Raw genomic sequence first — 14,955 nt, 5'->3', positions numbered from 1 at the left:
CACTCAGCCATTTCAGCTCTGGCTCCCTCTGATGTCCCTACCATATTGTAGTCATGTGTGAATATGCTCCCACATACATAAGGGACTTGAAGTACTGGCTCAACACACAAACACACACACACACAGACATACACACTAGGTGTGGGAAGCAGGTTCCCTTTATATACAGATCACAGATCAAACAAGGATCACAAGAGGCAACTTGAAAGCACTTTCAAGTGGCCTGGATCATTCTATCTTAGAGCAAACAATTTCAGAGCTCTGATTCCCAGAAAAGTAGGAAGAAAAAGAGAATAAGAAAAAGTCTACTGTAGACCCATACAGGCTCCATGATTGCTAGTTCAGTCTCTATGAGCCCCAATGAGTCCTGCTTAGTTGATTCTATGGATCTTGGTCTCATGAGATCATTGACCCCTCTCTCCTACAATCCTTTCTTCCACTCTTCTGCAGGGCTTCAAGAGATCTGCCTAATGTTTGGCTGTGGGGTCTCTATATCTGTTCCCATGAGCTGCTAGAGGAAGCCTCTCTGATGACTACTGGGCATTGCTATATCTAAATCTATCTATCATGCTATCTTTCCATTGATAGATTTAGATATATATGAGTATAGCAAAATATCATTATGAATCATTTCTCTGCATATATATTGCTTAGCTTTGGGACTTTGTGAAATTCCTAATGATGGGACTAATGTGTGTCCCTGACTCTTTTACCTGCTCTTGGGACTCTTTTCCTCCTACTGGGTCTAACCTTGTCTAACCTTGATATGAAGGTTTGTGCCTAGTCTTATTCCATATTCAGTTGATATCCCTGGGAGGTCTGCATTTTTCTGAAGTGAAACAGAGGAGCAGTAGATCTGGGGAAGATGGAGGAAGGGGAAAGGGAGGAGTAGAGGGATGTACTGTACGAGAGAATAATTTTATTAAAAAGGAAGGAAAAACAAAACAAAGATTTAAATGAGAAAAAAATCTTATTTTTATCAATGAAAAAAGAAAGGAAGGAGAGGAAGGAAGGAAAAGTCTAATGATTTCTAACATCATTATTCTTCAAAGCACATTTCCCAAAATTAGCATAATGGATTCATGTATCAGAATGGGGTCATTAGAGAAAGGACTGTGACAATGTGATTGCTTTGCTGAAGTCATCTGAGAAAAAGCACTCTTTCACAGATGTCTCTTGCTTGGAAAGCATCATGGAGATTAGCATTTCCCTCAAGGAACCACTCCTTTAAAGGGACTTTAATCTGTTTGTATGAGTCAGTTTGGCACTGTTGGGAGCACAATGACAAAGTAATTTAAGAAGATTTATTTTGTGCATTGCTGGAAATGTCAGGAAGAACTTGGTGAAGCAGAGCAGTTCACATCTTGGCAGACCAGAGAGCAGAGGGAAGGAATGTCAGTCAGCTGACTTCCTCCTTCCTGTACTCAGTGAGCTCCAGCATAAAAAGGAAGCTGCACAGTCAGGATGGGTCTTCCCTGTTAACCCTCTAGAGACATGGGAAGATCTGCTGAATCTGTTCCATGGTTCTAAATCAGAGAGGGAAGACTACGAAGATTACCATTATAGTACTCAGATTTTAAGAGTACATTTTCTAACATTATTTTGGGGCTGGTAATTACATATAGAAATGTTAGCTTTATTTCCCCAGCACTCAAAGCAGCACCAAATCAAAACTACATGGAAAGCTTCACATTCTGTCTGCACCAAACATACTGACAGAATAGAAGCATATGCAGCTACTCTGAGAAGTGCAGCAAGTACCCCAAAGAAGACAGTCACCAAAGATGCTACTGGAACAGAGGACATTAGCATGCTACTCTCAAATGAATGTTGTCTGCACTACAGACTAGTCTAGATACATTCACCCAGACAATAACAAAGGAAAGGAAATTCAAAGGAAAACCACAGGGCATCACTCGCTTTAAAAGAAAATTGGATAAAACTGGATAGCAACAAACATTAGCATTTAAGGTTTTGCTTATATGCCTCTTAGGCAAGTGCTTCCTAAATTTTAAGGGACTTAGGCTTGACCTGGAGGTACCACTGAAAGGTGGGCTTTTATTCTGCCAATCTGAATGGGGCTTGAGATGCTGGGTTTCATAGTCACCTAGGACTTTAGTTGAGTAGCAAGGTTTGAATATATCACATGAAAACTTTATAAATCTATACAATGTTGCGGAAAGATTTCTTAGTTTCTGTTGCTATTTTAATAATTGCTATGGAAGCTTTGTATCATCTGATGATGAACCACAAGCCCTGGTTAGCATTATAAATATGTAGTTGTTGTCATTTGGAATACTGGGTAGCAGGGTCTTGTTGAGAAACTGAGAGGTACTAACTTTCCAAGAAGGGATGGTAGGACTGAAAAGTAGAAGGCCTACTGGGATACCTTCCCATGCCTGGAACTGTTCTTGGCACATGTAATATTTCAACAAATGATATCAATATAAACCTGAAAAACAGTCTAGTTCAGATTTGTCAGTATTTTGGAGAGTAAATAAAATCAAGTAAAAGTCTTCTATGATATTTAAGTTGCAAACTAAGAAAAATAAAGATAAGTTTCCATTATTTTAATTTATATTTGCATACTTGACCTTAGCCAAAAGCTAAATAATAAAATGTACATTTTTAATTACCAGGTGTTTGTCCAGTGTGAAGGAATACGCCAAAGAAAAAGCCACACCTGTATTAAACATGCCATAAGACTGATTATGATTCCAGTAATTATAAAGAGATGGAATACTGAAAGCACAGAACCAAATCATCATAGGTTACTCAGTACCTGAATAACCATTTATTGCCCATTCCTGTGTGACTAGCTTTATATTAGGGAAATGTCTGAGGAATGTAGAAATAGACCCCAAGCTTTCAGCAACCCAAAAGCTTTCCTCATACTTCTTTACTCACACTTGGCCTAGAATAAGTTTATCTTTTTTTCCTTTTGATGCTGGGTTACTGCATCAACCATAACAGAGCTGTGTGTTTTCTCGAAAAGACAGAGCTGCCTATGTCCCAACAAGGAATCAGCCCACCTTGAGGATAACAAGGACAGCACATGGCAGGCACAATGGGGAGTGGCACAGATTTCCCATCCCTGCAAACACAGATTCACAGCTCACAGCACTTGGGTTAGGATGATGTGGAATTTCCCTCTATATTGTGTAAATATATTTTATTACCATTGGTTAATAAAGAAACTGCTTTGTCCTATGGCAGGGCAGAATAAAGCCAGGTGGGAAATCTGAACAGAGCTATAGAGAGAGAGTAGGTGGAGTGAGGGAGATGCCATATAGCTGCCGAAGGAGACAGACACCAGAACCTTATCTGGTAGGCCACAGTCTCATGTCGATACACAGAATTATAGAAATGGGTCAATTTAAAAGAACTAGCTAAAAATATGCCTAAGTCATTGACCAAACCAAAACATTGACCAAACCAAAAAGTCATTGATTTCCTGAAGATCAAAGCCATCTGCTGTTAATGTATCAAAACCTACAGATTTTATTTTCCCCTATTTATAGTTGGTGTGGGGGAAAACAAGCCTAACAATATTAAAAGTGTCCTCAGAGATTTGCTTTATATTTTCAGTTATTTAATCTAAATGAATAGGATTCCCTTAGCTTCAAACAGCATATAACTATCAAAATACTAACAGAACAACTGGGAGAGGAGTGATCTGAAATGTTACTACCACTAAAGCCAAAGAGAATAATACTCTGCATGGTGCGGAGAAGACAGTTTTCAAAGTAATGACATCTTGCTTAGAATGAAGGAAACAATTTGGCCATTAACAATAGAGGAATTAAAAACTTTAATCATCAAATACAATGAAACATAATTAACAGTATAACAAAAAGCAAGGCAAACAAAAAAATTCAGCTCAAACTTGGGGAAAAAATTAAACTTATAGCACACAAAGTGAAGCTCAATGATGACATAAAGTTTTGGCATATTATACATACACTGTAGCTGGTAAAAAAGGGAGAAGCCTGACAATTACAAGCTGCACAGAAAGGAAAGCACCGCAGTCAAAGCAGCAGCTTGCCAAGGAGGGCTCCTTACAGCTGAAGATTACATGAGATGGATTTGCATTTATGTAGACAAGTGAAATTTGATTAACATAACCCATAACAATAAAAACACAATTCCTGGGGAGTAGTCTCAGCATTTACTACTCTATGGAGAAGAGACCCAAGACCCTCTCTTTTTTTCTTTCAAAAGTTTGTTTGTTTGTTTGTTTGTTTGTTTGTTTTTAAAAAAATCTGTAAGTGAGTTCTAACTTCTAAAATGGTAAGAATGGACGACAGAAAATGGCCAGGGTAGTTGAGGTATTTGTCCTGAGCCAGAAGCTAGAAATAACCTTGCCCAGTCTTGGGCAGAATGGAGCTCTGATTCTGATCAGGATCCCTTCATCTTTCTTCCCTCTTCCACAACCTGCATGCACACCCCGAAGTGTGAAGATGACCCAAACTGAAAGGCACCTGGAAACACTGACCAGATCACGTCTCCTTGCCTCACCCCAGTTTCTGCCAGTCTTATTAAAAAGGCCCCCAGGATAGAGCCTGACGGCACCCATTTTCTAGGATCCACTCCTCCTATATAGGAGCTATCTCCTGCTCACACCTATAATCCCATCATAAAATTCCTTTCTAAACTCACCTTCCCACTGTCCCAAGTTTCATTCATTGAGTTGACAAGACAAAGGACCTGGAAGGCACTGCTCTGGAGTGGCTCAGATGGCCATTGATTTTGTGTGACAGCTTTGCTCTCTGAGATATGCACTCTTGAGACAAGAAAATTTCCATTGTACTCAAGAACCACCCTTTGCCAGATTTCAAAAGCAAGCAACTATTTCATTGCAAACAACAAAGCCCTATTGACACAAAGAAGCACATGAGCAGAACACCCAGGTTTCAGCCCCAATCTATCTCTAACAACACCTTTACTCAGGACTGACCTTGGAGAAGAAATATGCTTTCTATTGTCTGTAAAGTTAATTACAAAGTTATGAGACTATTTATTGATCACTGAAAAAGAAAGTTGGGATTAACCCTTAAAACTCTAAAATTCAATTTGTCCTTTAGATTTTTCCTAGCTAGACCCTGATAATAAAATAACACAGTCCTTAGCTGTAGCCTTGGCAAGACGCTTATCAGCCATTTGTGATAAAATATATTACAAACTAAATCTATATCGAGTATATTCAATGAAAATTTAGCACCTAAACTAAATGTGACAGAAATGTAAACCATCTCCTGAAGAATGGAAATTTAGAACAAGGAATGTAAACCCTGACGTCTATAACTTTTACACTGATTACAAGTAATAGCAACATTTTAGAGCAACTAACATAAAATTACCCCTTTTGAAGAGGTTATTAGGAAAATTTTAATTACATACAAAATTATGTTTGTTACTTTAAACTACCTGCTGTAGGCTGAATCTTTTCAGAGTGTTTTAGGCTGAAATTTATTTGTCCTCCAAAGATCTGTAAGTTGAGAGATTGGTCACCAGAAACTACTGGGTAGAGGAAGAACCTTTGGGAGGCAGGACCTGGGGAAGAAGGTCAGGTCATTGAATATAGATGGGGAGTCTAAAGGAGATGTTGCTTCCCAGTAACCAAGAGGTGAGCAGCCTACATGGCAAAGTGTGCTGTGTGTAATCTTCAAATGCTTAAAGCAACAGGACTGAAACCAAGAGCCAAAGTAAATTTCTTCTTTGTTTTCCCCATGATAATCAAATTCTCTACCGCTGGAAAGCACGTTCCCAGCCCTTCCCTCCTTTGAGCTTCTCAGGTATTTGTTGCAGTGACAAGAAGGGGCTAGCTCATAGGAGGCATGATGCCAGTTCTTCGTCCTTTCCCTACGCATGCACCACAGGGCAAGACCCATGTCAGAAGAGAGATTCTTCGGCCAGACTTTGGTCAGGATCTGAACCTTCCCATAGGCCCTTTGGACACTTCCTTCAAACATGATGTAGCTAGGTCCTGTCTTCCATACCCTATAGTACTTCTCATCCTCCAGCATCCTGAACTAATGCACAGGCATCCTGGCCTGTCGCCAGCAAGATCCTTCTAGACTGTTGTAAGCAAAACTCCCCCATCACCTGATGTTTCCTCTTAAAAATGTTCCATTCACTGGTTACCCACCCTGCTCCTGGGCTAACAGGTCCCAACATACATAGTTTATGAATCTAATCTCTCATGAACATGATAAGACCTGGCTACAGGGGTTCCTGTATTCTCCTCCATGGTCCTGAATGGACTCTTCCTTGCTATGTTTTAATAAATATTACCGAGCAATGTTTCTTTAACAGTGGATAATGAAGAAGTATCAAATGAACAAACAGAACTGTGTAGATACACAAACAGCATCTAAGAAAGACAGACACAGACACACACAAAAATGACTTTCTACATATCAGCTATATCCTACTGTAGTGACATTAAAAACTTCCTTATTTGGTAATCATTAGACTACAGGAGTCTCTTCAACTAACAATAGGGTTATGACCTAATAAAATTATCATAAACTGAAAATAAGTGAAAAGCACATTTAACAAACCTACAGAATTGCAGAATACCAGATGTATAACGTTTGCTTTGCATGGCTGACCAGCAACTGCGGTTGGTGACGGTCGCTTCTATCACAAAAGCACTTTATAAACCACGAGCCATACATCAACAGTGAAACTCAAATCATGGCTAAATTCTTATTAGAAGGTAAAGTAAAATGAGCTTATATGGGTTGGTATTAATCGAAACATGACTGGTATTTTCATAAGAACTTGAAATAGTGCACAGAACAACTGCCAATAATGTGTGTTCACAGGAACTTAATATCATCTGCAAGACCGACAGATGTAACTATAGAAGAAGCTAAAACAAATCAAGATACCTTATCTTGGACTTCAAGCATTTACAATGTTTGGAAAATAAAGTCCTGATGTTTTAAAAAAAAGATTGATTTTTAAAATTATGTGTATGTATGTATGTCTGTGAGAACCAAACTGGGTCCTCAGCAAAAGCGGTACATGCTTTTAATCATTATCCCATCTCTTCAGCCTCTTAAAATGTGTTCTTGAAGAAAATAATTGTGGCTCAGAGAAGGCGGCCAAAGTAACTTAGAATATTATCACAAAATATTGAAAATGCCCTAATAATGGAGTGCAATTTTTGCCTTTTTATCATGTTATATTCAGCTACATGATAACTATTAGAGTACAAAGTTCTAGTAAGAGAACTCTACATTTGAACAGACCTCTCCTTAAATTACCTACTAAAATATCTTAAATTTGCCCAGGGAATAATGTTTAGATTTATCCATTTGTTATGTAGATAAGGAAACCAAGGCTCACAGAAATTGACATGGGAAGGTCACAGAACTAAGATGAGGACATCTAAAGCACAAACCTTTTATTTCCACACACTCTCCACAGGAATTGCCCCGCTGAAGCACTGGAACTATGCTGAGCATACAATGTCATGCAAACGTTAGTTATTACAAAAGTCTGTAATATAATTATGCTGACTGGATCAAATGTGCATTAATAATACTTAAAATGGTAATTAAGTTTAGAACAAACCTCAATAATGGTAATTCAATTTAGAAGAAATAACTCCCAAGAGCATCATGCTCAAAGGAATCTTTTCTAAATTTAAAAGTCTATAATCTTTTTGGAAAGAAATGCAAAGTGATCAATAAAAGGCTTGCCAGCATAAAATTTATTTATGAAGATCAAATTATATGTAGAAACTAAAATGGAATTTTTGACTCAGAAGTTATATTTCTGAAGTGAGTTGTATGACATATCAAATTGCTTTATTTTTTTATTCCATCAGATCTATTTAAGGCTGATGTAAAAGCTTTATTTAAAATGTCAACGATGTCAAGGAGAATTAAAAATGTGAGGAACAAGTATGATAGATTCAAAAAAACTTAATAAAATGCACAGGTGGTCCTCACAGGAAGAAAGCAACTGGGAAAACAAATTCTAGAACAGTGGAAATTCAAATATGAGCAGCAATACATACTATGGAATATGATAGGTGAAGTCATAAATTGAATAAAGCAATTTGTATAATATTTCTGATTTTGTTTTAAAAGAGCTGAAGCACATGATACACATAGCAAATACCTTGGAGGATGTAAATATAAATGCATAGATTAAATGTATACATACATATACTGTGGCAGCAGTGGTAGCCTCTGAGGGTTGCAGTGTGGTTCTATTTTGTGAACTGTTGAAGATGAAACTCAGGGCCATATCCATGCTAAAGTACTCTGCTACTGATACACACTCGGCTCATTTTGTTTATGTTCTCTAACTTTATATAGTGTGTTAGTTTGAGGATAACATAACTATAATGAAAGGTTTGGTCCATCATGTGGATGTGAACTACTGTCAGGTGGTACAAACCTTTAAGAGCTGAGGCACGCATATAAATAAGATGCACCCTCACAGAAGACTGCAGGACCTGAATTTCTCTTTCTGCCCTCTGATGGACATCAAACTGCTTGTTCCCATATGGAGCCTTGCCAGAAAAGGGCCACTCTGCTCAATATTTACTAAATCCATAGAACACTACCTACTCTGGGACTTTGATGTCCCAACATAGAAAGCTAAATAAACTATCTTTATCACTCATTTGTGCCAAATACTTCATTAGTGGCAAAAAGTTAATATGACATACATTGTAAAATATAAACTTTTTAAAAAAGCTTTTTGTGGGCTTGTTTTGTGGGCCTCATCCTGTAGCTTTAACTAGCCTGAAACTCACTATGTAGACAACGATGGCCTTAAACATCAATCCTTCTGCCTCTGTGTCTTAAGTTTTGTTTTTAAAAATACCTTGACCAAGGCAGCTTAAGGGAGAAAGGTTTTCCTTTTATCTTACCCATCCAACTCACAGTCCCCTATAGCAGGAAAGTCACATCAGCAAGGGCCAGAAACAGCTAGTCATGTCACAGCTACAGTCACGAGCAGAAGAGGGGATTAATGCATACATTTTTGAAGGTGCCTTCAACCTTCAAGCTGGGTCTTCTCATACCAATATATCTAATGAAAACAACTCCCCACAGACAGGCCCACAGACAACCTAATATGGACTGTCCCTCATTGTTGCTCCCTTTCCAAGTGATGTCACACTGTGTCATGCTGAAATCAATCCTACTTTCTTTTAAAAGTTTCAAACATACAGAGCTGTGACATGTTGTGATAAACTTGAAAGCAGGCAGTAAAACTTAAGACTGAAAAGTGAAGATTAGCAAGGATACAATGAAAAGTTTAAAAAGTTTAGAACAGCAAGGGAATGCCCTACTAATTATTATTTTCATTCATTTAAAAAGCTGAACTCTTGAAAATGAGGAAAACAGGTAAAATGGTTTCAGTCTCTTCTATTAATCCATGTGAAATGCTTGCTAGATATACTTTCATCTTCACAACTCTCCTTAAAATTAAAGAGGAAACTGCCTTACTTTGTAGATGAAAAATGTCACCAATTAAAATACTGTATCTACAGCAGGTAAGATATCTCTGTGGGTAAAGCTGCTTATTACCAAGCCGACAATCTAAGTTCAATGCCACGATCTACACGGTAGAAGAATGAAGAACTGATTCCTGAAAGTAGTCCTATGACTTCCATATGTGTGTTGTGATATATATGCATCATCACACACACATACATACATACATACACACACACAGAGATAGAGAGATTATAATTTCAAAACTATAACCAGTTATATAAAGAGCCCCTTTTGTAAATAAGAGCAATGCTTTAGAGATATGCTAAATCCCAATAAAATATATTTAAAATCCTATACAGAAAATGCAAACTGAAGCACTAGCTAGCTCTGAGTACCAATGAAAATGGCCAAGATTTAAGAATAACAATTCTAAAAATTAATAAGAAGCTTTCTGTGTGATAAAAGCAGCATGAGCTAAGGCGAGCATATTGAAGTTGGAATAAATGTTCACTTGAGTAAATGCTGGAATAGAAAGTGAAGAAGGGAAGAGCCAAGAGTCAGACACTGAGGGCCTGCAAGACCGAGATAAGATTTAGAAATAGCTCCTGATACAGTTTCATCACGTGACTATCAGCATATACTCACACAAATCTAGATGGCATAGCCATACAACCTGACACTGATTACCATAGGCAACTCTCAGTAGGAGGTATTTGTGTGTCCAACATAGAAAATGTACATTAAACAATGGGAAATTTTCACTTCTTTACAAATGTATGGAAACTACACGCACAGGTTTCTATGAAAAGATACATGATTGTATTCAGTTAGCAAAGAATCATGATACAGTTTCCTTTCTGGAAACCTCCTGCTTTCCTCCTCCCAAGTGCTGGAATGGTAAATGTGCCCCTAGCTGAGGATAACATGATTTACTTGAGCTTTAGGGTACTCTAATGCCTGTTTTTTATGGAATACCCCAAATGAGGAATGCACAGAAACCTTTAAATATTTTCTAACTTCCCCTACCCCTGAAATGGTTCTCTAGGCCCCATTTCTTGATATTACTCACTTCTCAACCATTCTCAAACTCCTGCCAACATCCTCCAGCATCATCAGATCTCCTTGTACAGCTGCCACTTTAGGCAAGTACTCTCCTGTGTGGGTGCAGCACTAGCCCTCCCGAAGGCTGGCCCATCCCTTGCAACTACCTCTGCTTTCCCTCTGCCATTCACAAGTGGCCGTTTCGAGATGCAGACACGGTCTGCTCAACCATGGCTTCTTTGCCCCCTCCTGCCTTCCCTAACCCCCTCTCTAGAGACCCCGTACTTCATGTGTGAGCACTGCAGTCTATCATCTCACCCCCTCTCTAGAGACCCCGTACTTCATGTGTGAGCACTGCAGTCTATCATCTCACCAGAATGCATCTTACTCTCCTCCTGACATCCCACTTCACAGTGCACTCCTGCACAGAAAGTGCAGCCTTTCACTTCTACACTGCCCACAGCACCCAGAGGCAAGACAAGCACATGTTAGCTCATCATTTCCCCTGACCTTGGAAATGTACAAATACCTTCCACCCAGCACTTTCATTTCCAAGAATTTATCAAACTGCTACATGTGCATAAATTTTCAAAAACATTGTTATCAAAGTATCAATTGTAGAGAAGAACCATACAAACTACAAATAATACGACCCTTAAGAAAAGACCAATTTTAATGTATATTGCTAATCAGAAAACACAAAACATGGTCTGGAGAGGTAGCTCAGTTGGTAGGGTACTTTCCTAACATGGAAGCCCTTAGACTGGATTACTAACCCCACAGAGAATCAGGTGCAGTGGCGGTAAGCATCTGTAATCTCAAGAGGAGGAACTACGAGGACCAGAAGCTCAGAGGTATTCTCATTTATGCAGCAAGCAAGAGGCCAGGCTGGAACACAAAGGACAAAAAAAGCAAGGAATAAAAGAGGGAGGGAGCGAAGGGAGGGAAAGGAGAGATAAATAACTTAGGATATTTCTTTATATGATCCACAACAAAGAAGCCAGTGAAAAATTGGCAGAGAGAAGGTATAATGTTATTTTCTAAGCTTAGTTATGTAAACATTCAAGCCTACAATTCAGAAGAAGACAAAAAGTTGTTTGATTTTAGTGAGGAGGATGGAGCCCAGACCACGTACATGCAAAGCACATGCTTCACTGAGCTGAGTCCCCAGTTACCACACAACTTAGAAAGATCATCTCTGCTAAGGAGAATGGGCTGTTTACTTAGGAACACTCCTATTTTGTTCATAAAGAAAATGAATAAGGAGCTCATACGACATTTGAAGTTAATATATGTATACACACATACATATATATAATATATAAACTCACTGTTCTAAAATAGCCATCTATAAAACAATTTAAATATATACTCATTTTGTTTGAAATAAGTAGTTCCAGGAGACTACAGTAAAATATTAGCAGCTTGAGAAAGGATATATTTGTTTGATTTAAAAAAAATCCCTCCAATAAACAAAAACAAAGCAAAAATGCTCCACTACTTCTTAATTACTATAAGGGACTGGGCACCGCACTGGTCTCACAGCAGCCACTCAGTTACCACATCTTACCTAGATCTAAAGTCAACAGAAACATGGCTGGGAACGTCATTTCACAGACAAAGCTAAAAAGGAGACAGGGATCTACAGAGGAAGCAATTCTGAGAACCACCACAGGAGCGATGGATTCTACCTCTAAGATTTTGTGCCTGACATGGGACACCAGTCTTACACACCTTGCTCCAGTGTACACTTAGGAGTATTTGAAATTAAAGAGCCAAGGCTTCTCCCCTGAGTATGTAATAAAAATGAGGATCGCTGCACGTCTTGTACCTTACTGCTTCCGTCTCAGCACTGACCGTGGACTCCCACTGCAACTGTTTGTCTGACTTAGCCACTGAATCTGCTAGCTACTAGCTATCCGGTCAAATTGCTTTAGTGTCTTAACTGATAGTCATGGTAGCCCCAGGATGTGATGTATCTCTGCTCTCCAGATGAAGAAACCACTGAGCAGCGAGACTAAAATTGAAATCTAGAGATTTGAAAGCTTCAATGTCATCTTAAGCACTCACCCTCTCTGCACATCTTTCAAGACAGAGAACATTAGCAACCTTCTGACAGTAGCATTCTGAAGGTCAACAAGTCCACCAGGATCCAATGTTTATTTTCAGAAATGCTGCTGGTTCTGCCATTATTAGATAATTAGAAACTGTGAATTTTAATTTGCAAGAAGTATGTGACACTTTCTGTCTGAAAAACTGTTTACAGTAATAAACAGGAAATGTCATAAGCAAGTTAAAAAAATAAGTTTTAATTCTTATTCTATCACTATTTTCCTCTACCTATATAATATATAATGATGCACCAGAGGTATATAAGGGTGGTTCCACAATAGTACATAGACTAGTGACATGGTAGCCCTCTTAGTACGTGCAGATAGATTCCTGCTTGTTCACGGAATTGCAAGACACACATAACCCTACATTTCTTAGAAACCATCTTAGCCCTTAAAGGACGCATGACTTGCCTGAAGAACTGAGCATAGTGAATAACTAAGGCTAAGGAGTCAACATCACCTACTGTTACTACCGAAGGTTTTGCATTTTTCTATCAATACTCCCAGGATGTATTAGTGGTAAATACAAATCAAATTCAAACCTCAGGGCAAGACCCCTGAATTCACATGCTTAAAAAAATTAAAGGCAAATACTGAAAGATGATGCTTCTTCTGAAACTCATGATGAACCCAAAATTCCACACAGTGCAAACACAATAAGCACTAATTAGTAAGTAGGGAAACAGTTCAGTCAGGAAAGCAGGAAGAAGTGAATTCAATCTCAGAACCCACATAAATATGCATGGCATAGTGGTTAGTACTTAATCGTAGCTCTAGGGAGGTGGCCACAGGAAGATGCCTGGGAACTCTATCCAATTGGTTAGCCAGCCAGCTTGGCCTAATGAATGATTTCCAGGCTAGGGAGAGATCCCAAAACAAACTGGACAGCACCTGAGGTATGACACTCAAAAACTGACAACTGGTTTCTATATGATCATGTACCCACACACACATACGTAGTGGAAAAAAAAAACTAATTTGGAAATTAAATACATCTAGCCTTACAATTTATCAATTTATTGTAGTCAACTTACAAAATAAATGCTTCTAGTAAAACTCATTCCACATACTACCATGTGGAGGGCAATACTCTCAAAGTTTGAAAAATAAAAATCCTTGGGGCTGGCATGTAGTTTACTGATAAAGGTATTTGTCTGGCATTCTTCAGGCCCTGGGTTCAATCCATAGAGCACATTAAAAAATTATAGTAAAAATTAAATTCTTTAGTGTTAAACCCTTCTGACTTTTATATAACCATTTACTAATCTTGTACCAAGTTCAGGTACTTTGAGGTGATAAATGTGTCCCTGACAGGCAGTTATCGGGGTCCCTCATGTTTCAGCGTGGACTGCTCTGCTGTGGGAGATGTGTTCCATGTGTTAAATGTTTATTTACTCTTGGAACTTCAAGTAGGGGCCACAAACTGTATCAACTCCCTCAGGTCGCACAAAGGTTCTGCAGGGCAAAGACTAATACTTATGTCCACTTTTCAAACAGGGAAACAGAGGCACAAGTGTGGTTGTGTGACTTGCCCGCAGGAAAGAGGAAACAACGGAGGTGGGGGTTCAAGTGCAGACAGCAGCCCTTCAGGGTCGGGATGCTGTCCCCCTGCGGGCCTCGTGCTGACACTGTAAGCGGGGTAAGGAATACAGTACCCGTGGGTAGCAGGGGCTCCAGCGGGGTAAATGCATGCTCCATAGCGGGTTATGGGTTCTGCATGGAAAAGAAAAGAAGTTCCAAGTTAAACTTTCCCAGTTGTGATCCTGCGACAGGAGTAAGCGCGGAGCAGCTCGCACTTTGGCCCAGGCTCGGCGGGAGGCCAGGAAGGAGCGCTGCGGGCAGGGAAAAGCCCGGGAAAGAGGCAGGAGGACCCCCACAAGCTGCCGCCTCGGTGGCCCAGACGCGCCAGCTTCCATCCGGGCACTGGCAGCGAGGGGCGGCCTTTCTCCCTCCCTCCCTCCCGCGCCCCCGCCCCGCGGGCCCGCGCGGGCAGCCGCGCACTTACACAATGGCGGGTGGAGCCACGAGCGAGGCGAGCGCGGGCTGCGGGAGCGACGGATCGGCCGCTCGGCGCTCGGCTGCGGGGCCTGAGGCGCGCCGCGTGTCCGCGGGAAGAGGACTTGTGCGCGCTCACGGGGGGCCCGCCCCTTCCGGAGGGCCCAGGGCTGTGGTCGGCGAGTTTGCTGGCGGCTTCGGAGGACGATCACATCCTGCTGCACTCGGTTCCCTGCCCGGCCAGAGGGTTATTCCTGTCTCTGGGTCTACCTTCTCTTTGCGGAAACAATCTTTGGAAACATTCCAACGGAAACACTTTCAAATGAGTCACCGCTTTG

General features: G+C 40.0%; 1 protein-coding gene across 1 annotated transcript in view; it reads right to left on the bottom strand.

Moving 5' to 3' along the window:
- The window catches only part of Tpk1 (thiamin pyrophosphokinase 1), a 355,540-nt gene extending 340,830 nt beyond the window's left edge, over positions 1-14,710 (bottom strand). The window contains exons 1-2 of the mRNA XM_013352468.2: positions 14,628-14,710; positions 14,278-14,335 (exon numbers count right to left, since the gene is read on the bottom strand). Of these exons, the coding sequence (XP_013207922.1) occupies positions 14,278-14,320 (43 nt within the window). The 5' untranslated portion in view covers positions 14,321-14,335; positions 14,628-14,710. The remainder of the gene's footprint in view (positions 1-14,277; positions 14,336-14,627) is intronic.
- Positions 14,711-14,955: the final 245 nt, after the last annotated feature.

Source organism: Microtus ochrogaster, linkage group LG12 (genome assembly GCF_000317375.1).
Source record: "Microtus ochrogaster isolate Prairie Vole_2 linkage group LG12, MicOch1.0, whole genome shotgun sequence".
NCBI lineage: Eukaryota > Metazoa > Chordata > Mammalia > Rodentia > Cricetidae > Microtus > Microtus ochrogaster.
Note: the sequence above shows the minus strand (reverse complement) of the source record. Positions and strands in the feature narration are given on the sequence as shown.